Source organism: Bombus huntii, chromosome 17, assembly GCF_024542735.1.
Source record: "Bombus huntii isolate Logan2020A chromosome 17, iyBomHunt1.1, whole genome shotgun sequence".
Classification (NCBI taxonomy): domain Eukaryota; kingdom Metazoa; phylum Arthropoda; class Insecta; order Hymenoptera; family Apidae; genus Bombus; species Bombus huntii.
Window position 1 is genome coordinate 5,054,439 of NC_066254.1, and position 17,391 is coordinate 5,071,829.

Sequence of the window (17,391 nt, forward strand, 5' to 3'; positions counted from 1 at the left end):
GTAGGCTATTTTATGTTTATATTTATTTTCATTTTATTGCACTTATTTCGATGTGAGTAACATTCCTAAACTTTAATATATATATATATATATATATATATATTAGTCATTCTGATATATTATAATATTTGGTCCCTCAGAAGAAACAAAATTTACATTTTACAAATTTTGAGGTAGTATTTGCCTTTCTCCTTCACACAACAAGATATGCATTGCTTGATATAACAAATATCTTCCAAAGCTACCTTTTTGTTCTATATTCCATGTTGCTGCTATTCCATAATAATCTCCACTTTTACAATTTTTTAATTTTTGTATTCCTAAAGCATCAATCATAGCAGCTTCACGTGTGAAAGCTTCTACTGGAATACTGTTTTGGAAAATGTGAAGACACACAACTCCATATCCAGCGTTCCAAATATCTAAAATATGCTGGATTTTTTCATTCTCAGGTTTTTTCTTTGAGACCCATGTAGCAAAAGCATCCTTAAGGTGGGAGTATGGTCTATTTCGTGTACCTTTACCCACATAAAATATAGCAGAAAGAAATGTAGTCCAGATCATGGACTCTGTCAAATGTCTCTTACGAAAAGCTAAGTCTTTAGTTATACGTGGATCTAAGAGTAAATAATTAAAACAAGTTTTATTCATTCCATCTCTCCATTTCCTAGAAGGACTTACTAAGGAAAAGTCTCTAAACGCATTTCTTTCAATGATCTTATATTCTTCTATATCATTTATCCAATCTCCAAATGTTAAAAATGGTTTCATATGAAATTCACAATAATTCGACTTATGCAAAGGAAGATGACTAACTTCAAAAGATGATGAATTATGTGATTCACATTTTAACTTAGTGAGTTGTTTTGAATATAGTTGTCTTTTCGTATTTGTTACAGATCCAGAATTGACTTCAAAAAATGATGGATTATATGCCCCACATTTTAACTTAGTCAGACGTTTTAAATATAGTTGTCTTGTTGTATTAGTTATTGGTCCAGGATTGTCACCATAATTAATTAGTTCTTTTCGTAGCGTATCATCTGTTGGATATGTGTCCACTGATAAATTTAACGATTTCGGCCCTAAATAAATTTATAAATTGTAATTATAAATTCATAAATTCAATATTGAAGTATAAAATAATTTTAATATATCTTACACATTTTGTCAGATGAAATACGATCTGCAGTTTTGCTAAAAATTAATAACAAGTTATTACAGTCACTATTAATAAAGGTATGATTATTCTTAATGTCTTACCATGGTGATAATGTGTAAATCCTACGTTCCAAGAAAGCTAAGCCTTCATCAGGATCTTCATATCTATATTCCTCTTGTACACTGATATATGACTGTGATTTAAAACTGTCGAAAGCAATTAATTTATTATTAAACTTAAAATACAGACTTAAAATACTAAATATGTTTATCATAAAATCTAAAGAAGATAAGATATAAAAAAGAAAAAAGGTGATAAGGTAAGAAAGGTGATAAAAACGGTTCAAAACGATTAGCATAGATAGTATCCGCCAAATGAAAGAAAAATGTTCCGATAAACATGGTTCGAAAAATTAATATCTTCAGGGTTACAAACAATTTTACGTTTTGATTAAAGCGGGTGACTTTAAATTTTTCTATCGCGTACAGATATCCTTCGTACAACACAGTACTCCTACAACACAAATTCGCTCTAACATCTTTCGAGAATTTGGGAAATCCCTGTACGAAACGACACGTAATGGTATATCATTCGATGTTTTTCATTTGACCAGGCGTATATGTTGTCTCATATTTACCATCTAGTAACTAACTAATGTTGTCACCTCTTATAAGCGGAGGTTTTTATCTTATTTCTCTATCCTTTTATGTTATATTATATAATATTAATATGTACTATTTTTTATTAATTATATTATTAATTAATTATTAATTCTTCTTCTTCTTCTAATAATGCTATGTATAACCTAGTTTTTTGTATAGTTTTTATTTATAATTAGTACGCGCACAGCCTTACAATTAGTTATGAAAAAGAAATAGTGTACGTAACAAGGCATTTTTTCGGAAATTAACTACCGTGTTATTCGGATGATATCTATATATAGATAAAGATAAATGTAAATAATTTTACCTTGAAAGAAAGGTACTTAAATTTTCTTTAAAAGTATTTACAGTATCGTTGATTTTTAATTCCACTTTATTTAAAAATCTTTTTTGTACTGCACATGTTTTGTCTGCTTTTAATATATGTTCTTTTAAATGTTCTTCACTTTTTTCCTTAAAGTCTGATTCTTTTATGTGCAAATTTCTAAAATTATGATTAAGTCCTTCTGTTAAATCCTTTTTTAATATACACTTTTCAATATTGTTCTCATTTTCATTAGAATCTATTGGTATATCATCATCATATTTATTTTCATGTAATCTTATTGCCAGATTTTTATTAAATTTGTAATTTAAATTTCTTGCGCAATTCTGGTTTGGTGACAGAGAATTTGTAGTATCGGGGCTTGTGTTTTCTGAAGACGTAAGTTCATTATTTCTTCTAAATTTTCTAAGAGATGAATATTGCCTATAATATCGTTTCCTTCTTCTTGGGGTAGACCTTGCTACTTCTTTTCCCATATTAAATTCTTCTGATTGAAACGACTGAGTTCTCATTATACAAGGTGTACGAGCTTCAAATTTTATTTCTTTATTTAGTACTTTTGGAGATAAATATTTTTCTCCTTTCTCTATTGGTTTATTAATTAAAAAATTTGGCGATTTACTTACGATGGAATCATTTGGATTATATATAGGCGTTATTGGAACTTTAATATTATTGCTTTGACTGAAAATTTCTCGCCGATATTTAGGCGTAACAGATCGCTTCTTTCCTTTCATTTTTATTGGAAATTTGTCTTCGATATTGTATAGAATGCTATTATCAGTACTTATTGTAGATGAGGGGCTAGTATCATCTAGAATGTTTTTACATTGTCGATATTTTTCATTAATCTTTTCTTCTTTGGGATTAGATTTTAAAGAATTTGAAAGCTGATTAATAATTTCATTAATTAAATGTTTTTCTTTATCCATTTCTTCTTGAATTCGAAGTTCTGCTGCACTTGTCATCGCACTTTCAGATTGATTATCATTACTTATACTACTGTAATTAAGATTAAAGGAATTTACATGTTTTGTGACAGCAAATCTTTCATCTTTATGTCCCTTAAATATAGTTTCATTTATCATATTTTCTTTAGAAACGTTTGAAATTTGTGGAACAATATATTCTGCCATTACATCTTCGTTATTAATCAGAAGTTTATCTACAAAAAATAATTTATTTTTTATTTATTTATTATTTAAATATGTAATAATATATCAAAGTTAATTTATTCTTTTTACATACCAAAAGTCATTTTATATTTCGTTGTTTTTTCTTCCTTTATAGAATTATCACAATATTTTCCAAGTATCGCAATTGCTTTATAATATTTTCCATCAAACGCATAATGAAATGGGCTACGGCCTTCATCATCCAAACAAAGTGGATCTCCACCATTTGCTAAAAGTAATTCAAGTACTGTGACTCTACCCCATGCTGCCGCCACATGAACTGGAGTTAATCCATCTACTGACCTACAAAATTAATTGGAATTACCATATTTCAATTTCATGTGCCATATAAAAAATGTATTATTGTAAAATTTTACATTATTTTTCAAAACACAAAATCAATTGTATCTTAATCGATTACTTCGATTTTATTTTAATTAATTACCTGACATTTGGATTACCTCCATGACGCAGAAATAATTTTGAGACTTCTTCAGCAAAAGCTTCAGAATCGTTACCTATTACTAAATGAAATGGAGTTACTCCGTGCGTAGGAAGCAGTGTATTAGGATTTGCTTCCTTATTTAAAAGTAATGTAGTTACCTGCCTATCAAAACACATTAGTAACAATTCTAAATTTAAAAAAATGTTTATGTGCTAATAATTGAATATTTAAAATATTATTAGATATCTAACGTACAAACATAGTGGTAGATGTTTAAAATAATTAAGAATAATATTAGTAATAAAGAAATATAATAATATTCAATTATAGGAAGTTCTTACTTTATATTGTTATCTTCTAGGCCATCACAAAGGGAAGAAGCCAAAAAAAGACAACCTTTTGCCTTTAAAGTCGACATTATATTCCAATTAAAGTTGGCTTATATTAGCACTATATTTGAAGTATTTTTAAATCTGTTATGAAAGAAAATAACACATTTATACATCTTATAAATTAAAATGGTCAATACATCACTTATTGATATTATAAATTAAATCTAAAGATTTATGTACGATTAAAAGAAATATTTCATAATAAATATTCACAGACTTATTTTTAAAACACAAAATGAATGTACTTAATGATATACTCTACGTAAGTATAAAACGATATTTTGAAAATACAGATGTAAGATAAATATCTTTATCGCCACAATATCAAAACCATCATTTAATAACTGTAACCAGTAAAATTAACTATTTTAACAGAATTCTTGCTAGTATATTATGTAAATTAATTATAAAATAATATATAATTAGTTATTTTATTGAGAAATTGTATTTCTTGTATTAATTCTTATTATAAAACATTTTTATATTACATATTTATTACGAGAATACGATATCAAAAATATTCAAACACTGTTTACCTCTCTTGTTTTCTCTGAAGTTGTATGTATTTCTATTGGCTGTTTAAATTCGTACAAATTTGTTGTTCTTTCTTTGCCACTATGTTAGCGTATGCAATGGAACGATCTTAATATCCTTCGAAAAATATTGTAATACCTAAATAAAGTAATATTTGTAGTGAAGTAACATTTTTTGCTGTGACGATCTGTGATATAGTCTTTTTGCAATATTATATGTATAAGCGTGACTGAGGAACGAAAATGAGCAATCAGAATTATTATGATACAGGTTAAGTCTATATTTTAACATAAAATTTGTATTTCTATACACTTTATAGTATTAGAAAGTAATTATTCACAATTCTTTCATCATATGTGGATACCTTATTAAATTAATATTTAATTGCAGGTGCTATGTTACCATCTACTGCAACAGTAATTAAAATTACAAATATTTTAACTCCATATATTGTAAGAATTTATGAAGTGAAGGACTATAATGAAAAGTTAAATTCTATTAATAAGAAATTGTTAAAAGAAGAGAAAACGTTTCACAGTACTGAAAAAGATATAGAACCAAAAATAGGAGATGTAAGACCAATTTGTAATATATATATATAAATTTTATAATGCCAATATTAGTAATAATCAATTTAATTCTATATAAAATTAGCTATATCATTTTACTTATAATTATTTTAGTCAGTTATAGTATATAATAGATTAGATATTATAACTGATTGTCCTGGATGGTTATGCAGAGGATATATTAGTAGTATTGAAAATCTGAAAGATACATATAATATCTTTTTACCTGATTATGGGATTTCTATTGAATCACAAAGAGAGGACTTCATTATATGTTCAACTGGTGCAATTTTTGAAGAATATTTAACCTTCACAGTTGGTTTATATAATATTTTACCTGCGGATGTAAAACATAACTTATCTGTACAGAATGAGACTCTAACGTATGATTACACTAAAACAATTACATGATTAACATATTTCAATAATTTACATATTAAAAACTTAAATATAGCTTTTTTTTTTATATCTGTATAAAGAATTTTAGAGGAATGGAGTACATCTGCAATCGAATACACAAAGGAATTAATAAGTGCATCTGATATAATCTATTTTGATCCTATAGTATCTGATCAGTATGGAAAATATTATGGTGAATTTTATCTCAATATAAAAAACAAAGTAATATGTTTAAGTGAAGCTTTAGTTCTACATCAATATGCTATTTATTTAAATAAAAGTAATTTAATAAATTTTTGTATTATATTATTAATATTTAATTTTATCGAAAGTTGTTGTATGTATATAATGTTTTTTGTTTGACTTTTATATAGAATTGTTGCAGTTTATAGAAAGTTCTATGAATAGTGAAAAATTAAATAAAGAAATAATCAATGATGAAACTTTATTTTATTTAAATGTTTCACAAGTGTTGGATAGAACTAGTGAAAGAAAAAAGCAAAAGGAAAGGTTTGATAAAAAATACGATTAATTAATTAATCAATTCTATCTTTTTTACATTTTTATTAAATACTTATACTTTTTGATAGTTTTCTAAAAAGAGCGAAATTTAAAAAACACAATTATTTACACCATGAACTTCAAAGAGATGAAGAAAAAGTATTAATTTATGGAATGGATAAATATGAATGGTTAAGTTCTACATTAGATGTAAAATTCCCTGTAGAAATACACAAGGTATAATTGTATAAAAATTCTGTCTACTAAAAATGAAGACTAACAAAAATTAATTTGTATGTTATTACTTTTCAGGCTTGGAAATCATTGATACAGTCATGTAAACCAAGGAAAATACAGTCATATATATGGCCTGCTATAAAAAATGGTTTAGACACGATAGCAATTGGAACAGCAAAATGTGGTAAAACTATTGGATATACATTTGCTATTTGTGGACTTTTGGCTACAAATTGCAATGTAATATTGTTTGTTTATATTAACATTAGAACTAATATAGAATATATGCATTATCTTTCTTTCAAATACATAAAAGATTGTATAGTAATATAATCTATGATAATAATTGATTTCTATTAGATAATGAATAGAGAAGATAATGGTTTTTTCTTGAAAATTAACGAAATAGATAGTAATTTTAGAATTCACATATTATTTATTTATTATACATTAACTAGAAAAAAAAATATATAACATTTTAAAGGATATAAATTTTCAAACAGCTTCGTCAAGGAATAAATCCATCTGCATTGATACTATGTTCTTCCTCATCTGAGGTACTAGAAGTTCATTTTTTATGCACAAAATTCCTAGAAGACTATAAAACGATAAAATCTGTTGCTGCAATTAATGGTAAATCAGAAAGATCATTAGTGGTAAGTAAATTTCTTAAAACAAATTTAGGTAACAGTAAAAATAAATACAACGGTAAATATTTCAATCCGATATAGAATAATTTATTAAATTTTTAGGCTGAAATGTTTAATGGATGTCAGATACTAATCTCTACACCACGATTTTTAATACGCTTCATGAACAAAAATAAAAAATTAGTAAATTTTAAAAATCTTCGATATTTAATTTTGGATGATGGTGATATTATCTTGGATAAATATTTTGATTCTGTAAGTTTATTTTATTTATGATAATTTTTCGCTTTTATATTCATATAAATGTAAAAGAAATTTTTTTAGATAAGTCAATTATTTAGACGACACAATATTATTTGTAACAGAGAATTAAAAAGTAAGACATTTCAAATTATAATAACTGCAACATACTGGACACTGCATTTAAAAAAAATTGCCTCTATTCTAATGGAAAATCCATGCATATATATAGCATCTTTTATGGAAGCTGCAATTTTTAAATCTATACGTTTAAACTTTTATGTGATAAATTCAAGGGAAAAACCTGAAAGGCTTTTAGGTAGAATTTAGTTATTTAAAAAAATATTTATAGTAAAATTAAATAATTCAAGATCATTTTACAACAGATTCATTAGGTAATGAATATTCCACCTCACGAACTATAGTAATTTGTGGAAATAATAACGAAGCTAAAGAGTTAAATAACTTTTTAGAAAAACATAAAGAGACTCTTTTAGCTCATGGAAATATGAACTATGTTCACTTACAACGTAAGATTATTTATAGATAAGATATTTAAAGATATAAATAATTTTGATTCGTGATGATATTGTCATCAAATTGTATCTAACAATTTTTGTTTGAATATAGGTATTAAGCAATATTGGAATGTTTGTATAAGTGGTTCTTATCCAATTTTAATATGTACAGATGATATATTACCAGATATAGATATTACAAACGTAACTTGGTTGATACATTATTCAATTCCTTTGCATTCAAAGACACAATTTAATTTTCGGTTCTCTACACTTCTAGAAAATTTACAAATGGTATGTTATTTTATTACAAAAATGTTTGTATAATTCAATAAATAATATTCATTTAATCAAATTGTTTTAGGAAAATAGCACCGGAAAAGTAACTATAATAATGGATGAAAATAATGATAGACAGTTTTTACATATAATAAATTTAATGCAACGTACGAATTATGTCATTCCTGAAAAGATATTAGAAAGTGTTAAGGTATGTATCAAAATATTCATTAAAAAGGTAACATGTACAAGCCATATTTTTTTATACAAACTAACTTGTGTTGTAAAAATCTACTTTAAAAATTTATTAAGTTTATAACAGCTACTTTAGAACAGAAAAAGGAAAATTATCCTATTTGTGACAGTATAAAATCTTGGGGATTTTGTAACAAACAAATTTCTTGTGCATTGAGACATAAAATAATTTCAAAAGTTGATGCTCCAATTACGGACATTCAAATGTAAGTAAAAATTTACGAACTAATAAAAAAAATTTGGTTAATTTTGGATATTATTTCAGAAACGACAAGGTAAAATTCAGAGTAGTGAGCATACATGATGCTACACATGTTTCTGCAAGGATTATATCATATATCAAATTTAATACATTAAAAGAAGTGGAATTTTCTACTGTTGAATATCTGCGAATTAACACAAGAATTCAAGAGTTCTATTCTTGTGTGGAAAACAGGTTAATATAGCAATAAAGATTCCTTTATATATAGAACGATATTTATAAATTTGTGAAATTAACGCAAAATTTAATCGTTTATTGTATGAAAATTGAATCTCATGTAACATTTTTATACATGAACTTTTTCTTCGTCTTGATGACTATAATCACATCCTATAAATATTGTTTACTTCTTTTTTAACACTTTGTATAAAAAGATAATATTTTATATATATTATTTAACGTGTTTATTAGTATTTATGTTTATTGTTGTAGAAAGAAATGTGAGACTCTTGATGTGGGATGCATATGTGGTTTGGAAGAACCAGTAGATACTTTTAAGAGGATACAAATTTTACATATTGAAAGAGAAAATAAAACAGAAATTCCAAAGTATGTAAATGTAAGATGTATTGACAATGGGGTAATTTTGAAGAAAGTAGATGTATGTATTTAAGTAATATAATAGTACAAAGTAATATATTATATAATTAAATGAAAAAATATAATTTTATATTAATGTAATTTTTATATTAGGTATATAGATTGTTACATATGCCAGAAGAACTTATAGAATATTCTATGCAAGTAGTAGAAGTATTTTTAGTTGGTATAGCTCCGCATGATGAAGAATATGTTTGGAATAATTGTGCAATTGATACTGTGTACCAGTGGTTTAAAGAAAATGTTGATGATAGGTCCTATCTGATTGGAACGGTATATTACATTATTAGTTTTTATTTATTTTTAGATTCCTTTTTTTATATCTTTTTTATTCATTTTGCTTATAGATAAGATATATAATGTGGCAAAGAAATATGATCAAACTTTAGTACTGTTCTTAAGGATAAAAGGAGGTTTGATAAATATAGGTCGGAAAATTTTTCTTACATCGAAGATTCTTTCGAACGTCGTACGTCGTAGTCGTCGAACGTAGAATTTCAGGCATTGTCATCATTTCTTTTGCTAGAAGTAGATAATGTGATGGAGCAAATTATGATATTGAAGGCAATGTGTTTCATAATAAATCAGTATGTATCTAAACGTTTCATAGTGAAAACGGTGCTACCAGACTGATTTATTCTAATATCAAGTGCACAGATATTCACTTTATGTATGAACGAGCTAATGGAGACGCTACACAAGCTCAATATCTCTTATCAATAGACGATATTCTGTTAAAAGTACTTTTGCTTCGACACATCGTAGATCGTAGACTATATCTATATCTCGGAAAGAGCTTTTGGATCTATGGTTGTATGACCTTTTTTTATTTTTAAAAACAGTAGAATATGGTACCAAAGTTTGATCACCTATTTGCTTGTCGCCCTGTAATATAGATTTAAATAAACAGGTAAATTTACATCTGGGAAATACAATATGGGTAAATACATTGAATGTTGGAACAAAATTAATTGGATATAAAGATTTAATTGGTTCATGTTTAAGAACAGAATTATTAGAAAAAGATCACGCTGTTGAAGATGACAAACATTTAAATCGGATGTATCAACTTTGTAGAGATGCTGGGTTTTTGAACATAAATGGATATGATTTAAATCTTTAAATAAAATTTCAAAAATACCTTCAATTAATAGACCTTTTGTACCATTTCTCCTTCAATATATTAAATATCGTGATTGAAAAAGAAATAACAAACACTTATTTTAAATATTTATTACATATATATATATATATATATATAAGCGCGTGTATATTGGGTTGGCATTAGGTGGTAATGACAAAATCCGCAATCACTTAGCGGCCAACCTAATATTATTGATTATTATAATATTTAGTAAATTTTGACATTTACAAATTTTGTTAAATCATATAACTCCTTAAAGATAAAATGAGAAAAAATAATTCGTTTGAAGAACTTTTTGCGTACATCGTTTAATTATTAACCAAATTTTATTAATTTGTAGCATTCACATAGCTGCTTCAGAGATTAAACAGCTGACGTTATTATTCTTTAGATACTGATAAACGTAGTCAGTAGTTTAACCATAGTGTACATGTTTTATATTTCTCTTAAACAATTATCTGTTTACCTACAGGCAATTATGATCGTACATCGCTTGATGAATTCTACAAGCTAGCAAAATTTTATTAATAACTAAATAGGGTACTTTAAAAATTCTGTTTTTCTGTTAAAAATAAAGTACGATCACATTTGAATAAATTTAACATATAGAATCGAAGAAATTATACATATATGATTTTATACAATAGTCAGGTACTCAGAAGCAAGTTGCATTGGATCAACATGATAAGAAGTAACTAAACGAACTTTTTGCCCATCTTGTGTTGTGAATTCTATTGCTTGTTCGCTATCGGCAATCCCCGATTGTTCTGATTCCTCCATTTGATTAATCGTTGCAACAGCACTTGCATCCGTATCTTCATCCTATTACATTTTAATTAGAATTGTATGTAACAATAACATTTTTTGTAAAACACATAATAATACATTAATTTATATTATACTACGTATTTGTAAAATGTTAGAATTTGTAAATAGAGCAGTTTCTGTTTAATTGTAACTAGTTTAAGGCATTATATAACCGAGTAGATGATTTCCAGAAATTACACGTAGATCGATTTTCTTTCTATGATCGTTCGCCTCTGAATGAGTTTAAAGTGAAAAAGTATTGAATGCTCATCAGATGTAAGGAAGCTTATTACTTGAACAATTTTATTTAAAAATATTACCTGCAATGCTTTTACGATTGCTTCTGCATCTGTTTGTACAGTCGAAATATTTTTCACTTTTGTTTCTACCGTACTAGAAATGTCGACATTCTTTATGTCGGAATTTTGATTAACGTGTACACTTAATGGTGCTGTTAATTCATCTGGAATAACACCAGAATGAACTCTAATTTCTTGTCCATCACTAAGTTGATTGACAAATTGACTTTGAGATAAAAGCTGTCGGGCATCTTGGATTGAAAGAGGAATTGGGTTACCTTCTTCATCTGTAATCTGTAAATATAACTACCGTTTTATTCTTTTGTTATTACTACGTAATAACAGTTTAATATCTTATTCATCTTTACCTGAAGTTGAAGATCAGATTCTGAAAGTTCCACATTTATTCGTTCATTTGAGTTATTATTTTCATTAGCATGACCTGGATTAGAAAGCATGCTATCATTGCTAACGCTTAAATGTGTTAATGATTGATTTACATTCGTTTTCTCCTCTTTATTTCTCATCATTCCAGCGTCAACTGATTTCAATGTAAAATGTGGATTAGTTGAATTAGAAACAGATGTAAATTAATAAATACAAACGTTATAACATTGTCATTTTTACCGAAATGTAAAGTTCGAGACTGGTTAGGATCATCTGGATCTTGGTATGAAACATATATAATTTGTTGAATACCATCTCCTGATGTCTCATCTGTTGCAATAACTTGAGCCATTTGATCAGTTAATGAATGTTCATCAGATTCTTGAGAACTTGGTAAAATTTGCCAAACTTCTCCAATTGGAGAACCTTCTATTTCATTTATCGCAGAAAGTTTAGTTTCCCTATGTACCTAGAAGCAACTCGATAATAATTCCATCTTATTGAACTTTTCACTATTGAATCTATTAATACAATTTGGACTCTCTCTTACTTTTTTATGCTTTGTTAAGTTTGAACAATCAGCAAATGCTTTTCCGCAAACATCACAGGAATAAGGCTTTTCACCTAACAAATAAAAATATATGAAAACACATTTTTAAAAATAAATCTTAAACACATAAATTAATAATAAATAAATTAATTAATAATAAATTAATGTTGAAATTTTTGATAAAAATAGTAAATTTGGAAAAGCAGATTTAAATGGAGAATAAAAATGTTACCAGTGTGTAAACGAAGGTGCTTTTTCAAAGCCCATTGTTCTGTAAAACCTCGATTACAATGAGCACATTGAAAAGGACGTTCTCCTTTATGCCTGCGAACATGACATTTCCATGTATCTTTGTGCAAAAAGCACTTTGCGCAAAATTCACATTTCCAAGGGCGCTCGCCAGTGTGTCGTTTAACATGTAGTTTAAATTGTGAAGAAGTAGTAAACTTTCTGCCACAATAATCGCAGCAATAAGGTTTTTCCCCAGTATGTATTCGCATATGTTCTTGTAAATTTCCATTTTGTGAAAAACTTTTATGACATACCTCACATGTATATGGTTTGTGTCCCGTATGCCACCTAAATGTGAAATTATTTGTTTATTTAACTAAATTTAAATCAATGTATATAAATATATCTTTTATTTGTATAGTAACCTATAATGTAGCGTGAGACTAGTTTTATGTGCAAATTGCTGCCCACAAATTTCGCAAAAATATTTTTTTTCTCCAGTATGTGTAGATTGATGATTGATTAGATTTGCCTTTGTTTTAAAACTGGCATTACATGATTTACAAATATAAGGCCGATCATCAGAATGTACAAGCTGATGACGTTGCAACAATTGCTTATGTTTAAAACTTTTTCCGCATTTATTGCAAACAAATCGACGACCATTATTGTGTTCTGCTTCTTTATGATATACTACAGAACTAGGATGATTGAGTACTTTTCCACAAATATCACATGGATACTCTTTCTCTAATTTATTTCTCTAAAAAATAATAAGAAAAATATTTAATTATTATATTTTTTTATATATTGGGAACCTTTATAATTTTTAGAGTATAATTTATCCATATTCATTCTTTTACCTCGTGTATTGACATATGATGTTTTAAAGCTGCTTGTTGTGTGAAATTTTTATTACAAATAGTGCATATAAATAATTTATCACGTTCATGAGCCATTTTTAAATGCAGGTCATACATCTCCTTTGTTTCAAATAACTTTTCACAGTGTTCACATGGAACATTTTTCTGAGAATCACTAGAATTGTTTGAATTATTTGTATGTTGTTCTTCAGTCAATGCATGATCAAGTGTGTTAGAAATATTATTTTCTTCGGATAAACGTTTTGATTCAAAGGTTGAATCTTCGACAATATGCTCAAAATCTTGATTAACATCATCTCCAATATGATGAGTTGCCTTCTGATGCAATTCTAAATTTTCTTTACTCGTAAATAACTTTTTACATTCCGAACATTCATATTTTATGCCTTTGTGGAAACTCCTAATTACAAAAAGCAAATATTACTTTCATTGTATACAACGTTAAAATTTCGCTAAATTCTATTTACTTGTGTACAATATATCTGCTACGTTGAAGAAACCCTCGACCACATAATTGACACGTGAACTTATTTCTTCTACGACGTAATTTTGGTCGACCTCGTCCTCTACCTCTGTTTACTATCACTAACTCTCCAAGATCTTTTCCTTCTTCAGATTCTAAGTGACCAATTATTTCTAAAATATACAAATGATTATTGATAAATAATTATTAAATAAATACCTTTAAATTAATGTATTTCACTATTTCTTACCTTCTTGACTATCAGGAACAGACATATTTAACTGTTCTTCAGGATCCTCAAAATTATCAGGATCATCATCGTCTTCTTCATCGATAACTCCCTCCTCCTTATATATTCTTTCTAGTTCTTTGCCTTGAACTGCCTCCATATATCTGAATCATTTCATATGCTATTATAAAAATGATAGTAATTACCTTTAAACGTTTCTCCTTACAATCAATACCTTTTGGGAACTTTACGCTTTCTGCGACGTCTTCCATCTCCATCTACTTCATCTATTTCCTCTTCATGTTTATCTTCTTCTTCTTGACTCACTGCTTCTAGTACATCTCCCTTTGTTAATTCCTGAAATTTAATAGTTTAAAATATTTTATCTTGAACAAACATGTTACTTTTACAAACCACAGATATGTTCTCTGCGTGAGATTTTGGTGGACGTCCTCTTTTTCGTTTGGGTTTACTTAATCCTTCCATTTGTAAACTCATTTCATGTTCTGCAGCATACATAGAACCATCTGGCATTACTATTAAACAATATCATAATTAAAAATTTTGCAATAGATCTTTAATTAGAATATAATATAATCTTTAGTATGAAACAATACTTTTTATTATGATTTGTTGCTCAAAGTGGTCTTCTTCGTTATATCTTGGAATAATATCCAACTGTGATGTTTCTGATCTAACATCTGTGTTCTCCTTTTCTGCACGTAAGCGTTCTCGTTCAGCTTTACGTTGTTGTTCTATCTGATGCTTCCACATCTCACGAATTTTCCTTTGGCCATCCACCAATAATTCAAAAAACTGTATCGTAGCCTCCAGTTGAATATTACAACCAGGACAAATTGTACGTGGTAATTTCCCATCATCTCGAATCTTTAATGAAAATTGTATTATAACATTTATTTGAAAATAAATTCAATGCTTCTTTTTGTAGTATAACCTCAAACAATAAATCAATAATTACGCCAATTGATATTCATTATTTTTACATTTTGCAAGAGATTATTCAGAAAAACTGAAATTTTGTACATCTTAAAATGAAACTTATATGACGAACAAAAACATTAATATTTTAAAATAATATCATATCGAATCAAATTGAATAGGATTAATAACAATACACAGTAACGAATATGTTTAACATTAAATTATGAGCATAATTAGAATATTTATTATCATTTAAAAAATTTTATTAACAAAGACAATGTTCTGCAATCATACTAACATTTATAAAAATTATAGTAAATTCTCAGACAAATAACAGACAAAGTAAATAACAATGTACAGTGTACAGTATCAGGAGGAAATATCGAACATTTGATTCTGGTAGTATTTGTGTATAAAGCAGGAAGTCAAGTTAGAGTCTAATGTTTCGAAATTTCGTACCTTGAGCGGCAAGTACCGATTGACCATAGAACTTAAATCTGGATCATCACCATCTGCCATATAGAGTAATTCTCCATTACCATTATCTTCTGCACATAACCGACAAATTGTTGAATCATAAAGTCGTACTTCTGCCATGATTCCAAGGGAACTGCTCACTAACGACTAACATCGATTTTATCCTAACCAAACCGACCAGTGAGTACGCACAACTACTGCACACAATTTATTTTAACCATACGCAATGTAATCCATCATTTGAAAATTTATGTATAAATTTTCGTACTATGTAGAGATTTTGGTTCTTTCCTACGTAATATTCTTTTAATAAATTTATCTTTAAATTGTACAAAAGCTTTTATATACAGTAATCGATATGTTGTCGATATTTCGACTCCACAGAACAAGCAATATGTCGATATTTTATAATCGATATAAGTCGATATAATTTATTAAATGTCGATGATAAAGTATACAATTTTTAATGTCAGTTCTATTCATAAAATTTTTGTTAACAATATCTTATTTATGTATAAACATTATTTCATAATATAGCAGGTTTTTATTAAATATAAAAGGTATTAAAATATTTAGTTTTTATGAAGAAGTCAATGCTCACTTTTTATTAATTTCTTTGAACACGTTACATGGTGTTTTGATTGTTTTTCATTTTACATAATTAAATCTTTTAAATATATAGATAAAATGAAATTGATTATGTTATTGATTACATAGGTAAGATGTATTATTTATCATCACCAAAGATGGAGAAAGAAGAAAGTACACTTGAAGGACATGAATTTTATACAGCAGCTGTCAAATACTGGGAACATGTTCCACCTACAATAGATGGAATGCTTGGAGGTTTTGGGTTTATTTCTCAAATTGATATAAAGGGATCCACAAAATTTTTAAAGGCTTTGTTTGAGGTATATATTATAATGATTAATTTTGTAATATTCAAGATTCTTATCATTAAATTTTTTAAATATTATGATACCTAAAGTTTGTTTTATTTCAGTTAAAAAATCCTCCATTGAAGACATATGCATTAGATTGTGGTGCAGGCATAGGAAGGATAACTAAGAATTTATTATTAAATCATTTTAAATACGTTGACTTAGTGGAGCAAAATTTAAAATTTTTAGAAGTAGCTAAAACATGTTTGAAAAGCCATTCAACAAGAATTTGCAACTATTATCCAATTGGTAATACTCCATTGGTTTATACAAAGTAGAAAAGACATTTAATTGATTAAATCATATTTCAAGGACTACAAAACTTTTGCTTTACTGCCAAGTATGATGTCATTTGGTGCCAGTGGGTTTTGGGTCATTTAAAGCGTGATGATTTGATAGAATTTTTAAAAAAGTGTTCGTAAGTATTTTGTTTAGCCTCAATAAAAATTAAAAACTATTTTTAATCATCTAATAAAACTTTTATAGGAGTGGCCTAAAATCTAATGGTGTAATAGTGATTAAAGAAAATGTGACCAGTTCTGAAAATTTGGAGATTGATACAAAGGATTCATCAGTGACACGACCTCTTTCTGAATTCTACCGTATATTTCAGGAATCTAATTTAGCTTGTATAAAGGAAGAACAACAACATAAATTTCCACGTGGATTGTACCCAGTTTATATGTTTGCTTTAAAGTCAGATAACAAACTTCAAACCTCAATGTAAAGACTAATAGAGTATTAAATAAATTATTTCATTACCTATACACATTCTATCAAAAAATTATATTATATTTAATATTATAAATTTGAAGTTCGTTCTAATTTTATA

General features: G+C 27.2%; 4 protein-coding genes across 15 annotated transcripts; 2 read left to right on the top strand and 2 right to left on the bottom strand.

Annotated features, from left to right (window-relative positions):
- Window position 1: 1 nt before the first annotated feature.
- Window positions 2-4,843, bottom strand: LOC126875069 (putative ankyrin repeat domain-containing protein 20A4). Of its 4 annotated transcripts, none has more exons than XM_050637725.1 (8): window positions 4,698-4,843; window positions 4,111-4,242; window positions 3,770-3,931; window positions 3,398-3,627; window positions 2,132-3,314; window positions 1,264-1,368; window positions 1,163-1,197; window positions 2-1,085 (listed from the first exon to the last, which is right to left on the bottom strand). In XM_050637725.1, exons 2-8 carry the CDS (start codon window positions 4,185-4,187, stop codon window positions 160-162), a joined length of 2,718 nt encoding a protein of 905 aa, XP_050493682.1. In that variant the 5' UTR covers window positions 4,188-4,242; window positions 4,698-4,843; the 3' UTR covers window positions 2-159. The 4 variants fall into 4 exon arrangements, with proteins under 4 accessions (XP_050493682.1, XP_050493684.1, XP_050493683.1 ...); XM_050637727.1 differs by lacking the exon at window positions 4,698-4,843 and adding an exon at window positions 4,650-4,668; XM_050637726.1 differs by lacking the exon at window positions 4,698-4,843 and adding an exon at window positions 4,304-4,448.
- Window positions 4,304-10,352, top strand: LOC126875067 (putative ATP-dependent RNA helicase TDRD12). 4 transcript variants are annotated; one of them, XM_050637721.1, is made up of 19 exons: window positions 4,757-4,965; window positions 5,086-5,267; window positions 5,379-5,647; window positions 5,744-5,943; window positions 6,038-6,173; window positions 6,254-6,401; window positions 6,477-6,641; window positions 6,905-7,057; window positions 7,154-7,306; window positions 7,376-7,610; window positions 7,663-7,686; window positions 7,765-7,821; window positions 7,922-8,103; window positions 8,174-8,299; window positions 8,401-8,549; window positions 8,609-8,779; window positions 9,038-9,206; window positions 9,299-9,478; window positions 10,116-10,352. In XM_050637721.1, the coding sequence occupies exons 1-19, from the start codon at window positions 4,938-4,940 to the stop codon at window positions 10,326-10,328; spliced, it is 2,940 nt and encodes a 979-aa protein (XP_050493678.1). In that variant the 5' UTR covers window positions 4,757-4,937; the 3' UTR covers window positions 10,329-10,352. The 4 variants fall into 4 exon arrangements, with proteins under 4 accessions (XP_050493677.1, XP_050493678.1, XP_050493675.1 ...); XM_050637720.1 differs by lacking the exon at window positions 4,757-4,965 and adding an exon at window positions 4,304-4,423 and having other exon boundaries at window positions 7,663-7,821; XM_050637718.1 differs by having other exon boundaries at window positions 7,663-7,821.
- A 275-nt stretch (window positions 10,353-10,627) lies between these two features.
- Window positions 10,628-15,743, bottom strand: LOC126875068 (zinc finger protein 568-like). Of its 2 annotated transcripts, none has more exons than XM_050637723.1 (14): window positions 15,601-15,743; window positions 14,817-15,087; window positions 14,614-14,735; window positions 14,435-14,556; window positions 14,221-14,363; window positions 13,975-14,143; window positions 13,487-13,907; window positions 13,049-13,386; window positions 12,625-12,971; window positions 12,393-12,466; window positions 12,083-12,311; window positions 11,824-11,996; window positions 11,477-11,749; window positions 10,628-11,171 (listed from the first exon to the last, which is right to left on the bottom strand). In XM_050637723.1, exons 1-14 carry the CDS (start codon window positions 15,736-15,738, stop codon window positions 10,986-10,988), a joined length of 3,006 nt encoding a protein of 1,001 aa, XP_050493680.1. In that variant the 5' UTR covers window positions 15,739-15,743; the 3' UTR covers window positions 10,628-10,985. The 2 variants fall into 2 exon arrangements, with proteins under 2 accessions (XP_050493680.1, XP_050493681.1); XM_050637724.1 differs by lacking the exon at window positions 15,601-15,743 and adding an exon at window positions 15,440-15,550.
- On the top strand, window positions 15,555-17,326 carry LOC126875098 (N-terminal Xaa-Pro-Lys N-methyltransferase 1). 5 transcript variants are annotated; one of them, XM_050637808.1, is made up of 5 exons: window positions 15,555-15,608; window positions 16,336-16,529; window positions 16,607-16,808; window positions 16,872-16,977; window positions 17,046-17,326. In XM_050637808.1, the coding sequence occupies exons 2-5, from the start codon at window positions 16,341-16,343 to the stop codon at window positions 17,284-17,286; spliced, it is 738 nt and encodes a 245-aa protein (XP_050493765.1). In that variant the 5' UTR covers window positions 15,555-15,608; window positions 16,336-16,340; the 3' UTR covers window positions 17,287-17,326. The 5 variants fall into 5 exon arrangements, with proteins under 5 accessions (XP_050493765.1, XP_050493763.1, XP_050493762.1 ...); XM_050637806.1 differs by having other exon boundaries at window positions 15,571-15,665; XM_050637805.1 differs by having other exon boundaries at window positions 15,576-15,798.
- The last annotated feature ends 65 nt before the right edge of the window (window positions 17,327-17,391 follow it).

Excerpts from the sequence above, each read along its gene's own strand:
- LOC126875098 (XM_050637808.1), top strand. The coding sequence starts at position 16,341 with ATGTATTATTTATCATCACCAAAGATGGAGAAAGAAGAAAGTACACTT. Across the intron at positions 16,530-16,606 it reads TTTTAAAGGCTTTGTTTGAG|TTTGTTTTATTTCAGTTAAA; the intron begins GTATATATTATA and ends TGATACCTAAAG. Across the intron at positions 16,978-17,045 it reads GAATTTTTAAAAAAGTGTTC|GAGTGGCCTAAAATCTAATG; the intron begins GTAAGTATTTTG and ends AAACTTTTATAG.
- LOC126875068 (XM_050637723.1), bottom strand. The coding sequence starts at position 15,738 with ATGGCAGAAGTACGACTTTATGATTCAACAATTTGTCGGTTATGTGCA. Across the intron at positions 14,557-14,613 it reads ACGCAGAGAACATATCTGTG|GAATTAACAAAGGGAGATGT; the intron begins GTTTGTAAAAGT and ends ATTAAATTTCAG. Across the intron at positions 11,172-11,476 it reads CAATCGTAAAAGCATTGCAG|GATGAAGATACGGATGCAAG; the intron begins GTAATATTTTTA and ends AAAATGTAATAG.
- LOC126875067 (XM_050637718.1), top strand. The coding sequence starts at position 4,938 with ATGAGCAATCAGAATTATTATGATACAG. Across the intron at positions 7,611-7,662 it reads AAAACCTGAAAGGCTTTTAG|ATCATTTTACAACAGATTCA; the intron begins GTAGAATTTAGT and ends AAATAATTCAAG. Across the intron at positions 9,479-10,115 it reads GGTCCTATCTGATTGGAACG|GTAAATTTACATCTGGGAAA; the intron begins GTATATTACATT and ends TTAAATAAACAG.
- LOC126875069 (XM_050637725.1), bottom strand. The coding sequence starts at position 4,187 with ATGTCGACTTTAAAGGCAAAAGGTTGTCTTTTTTTGGCTTCTTCCCTT. Across the intron at positions 3,932-4,110 it reads CTAGAAGATAACAATATAAA|GCAGGTAACTACATTACTTT; the intron begins GTAAGAACTTCC and ends GTGTTTTGATAG. Across the intron at positions 1,198-1,263 it reads ATTTACACATTATCACCATG|CAAAACTGCAGATCGTATTT; the intron begins GTAAGACATTAA and ends ATTAATTTTTAG.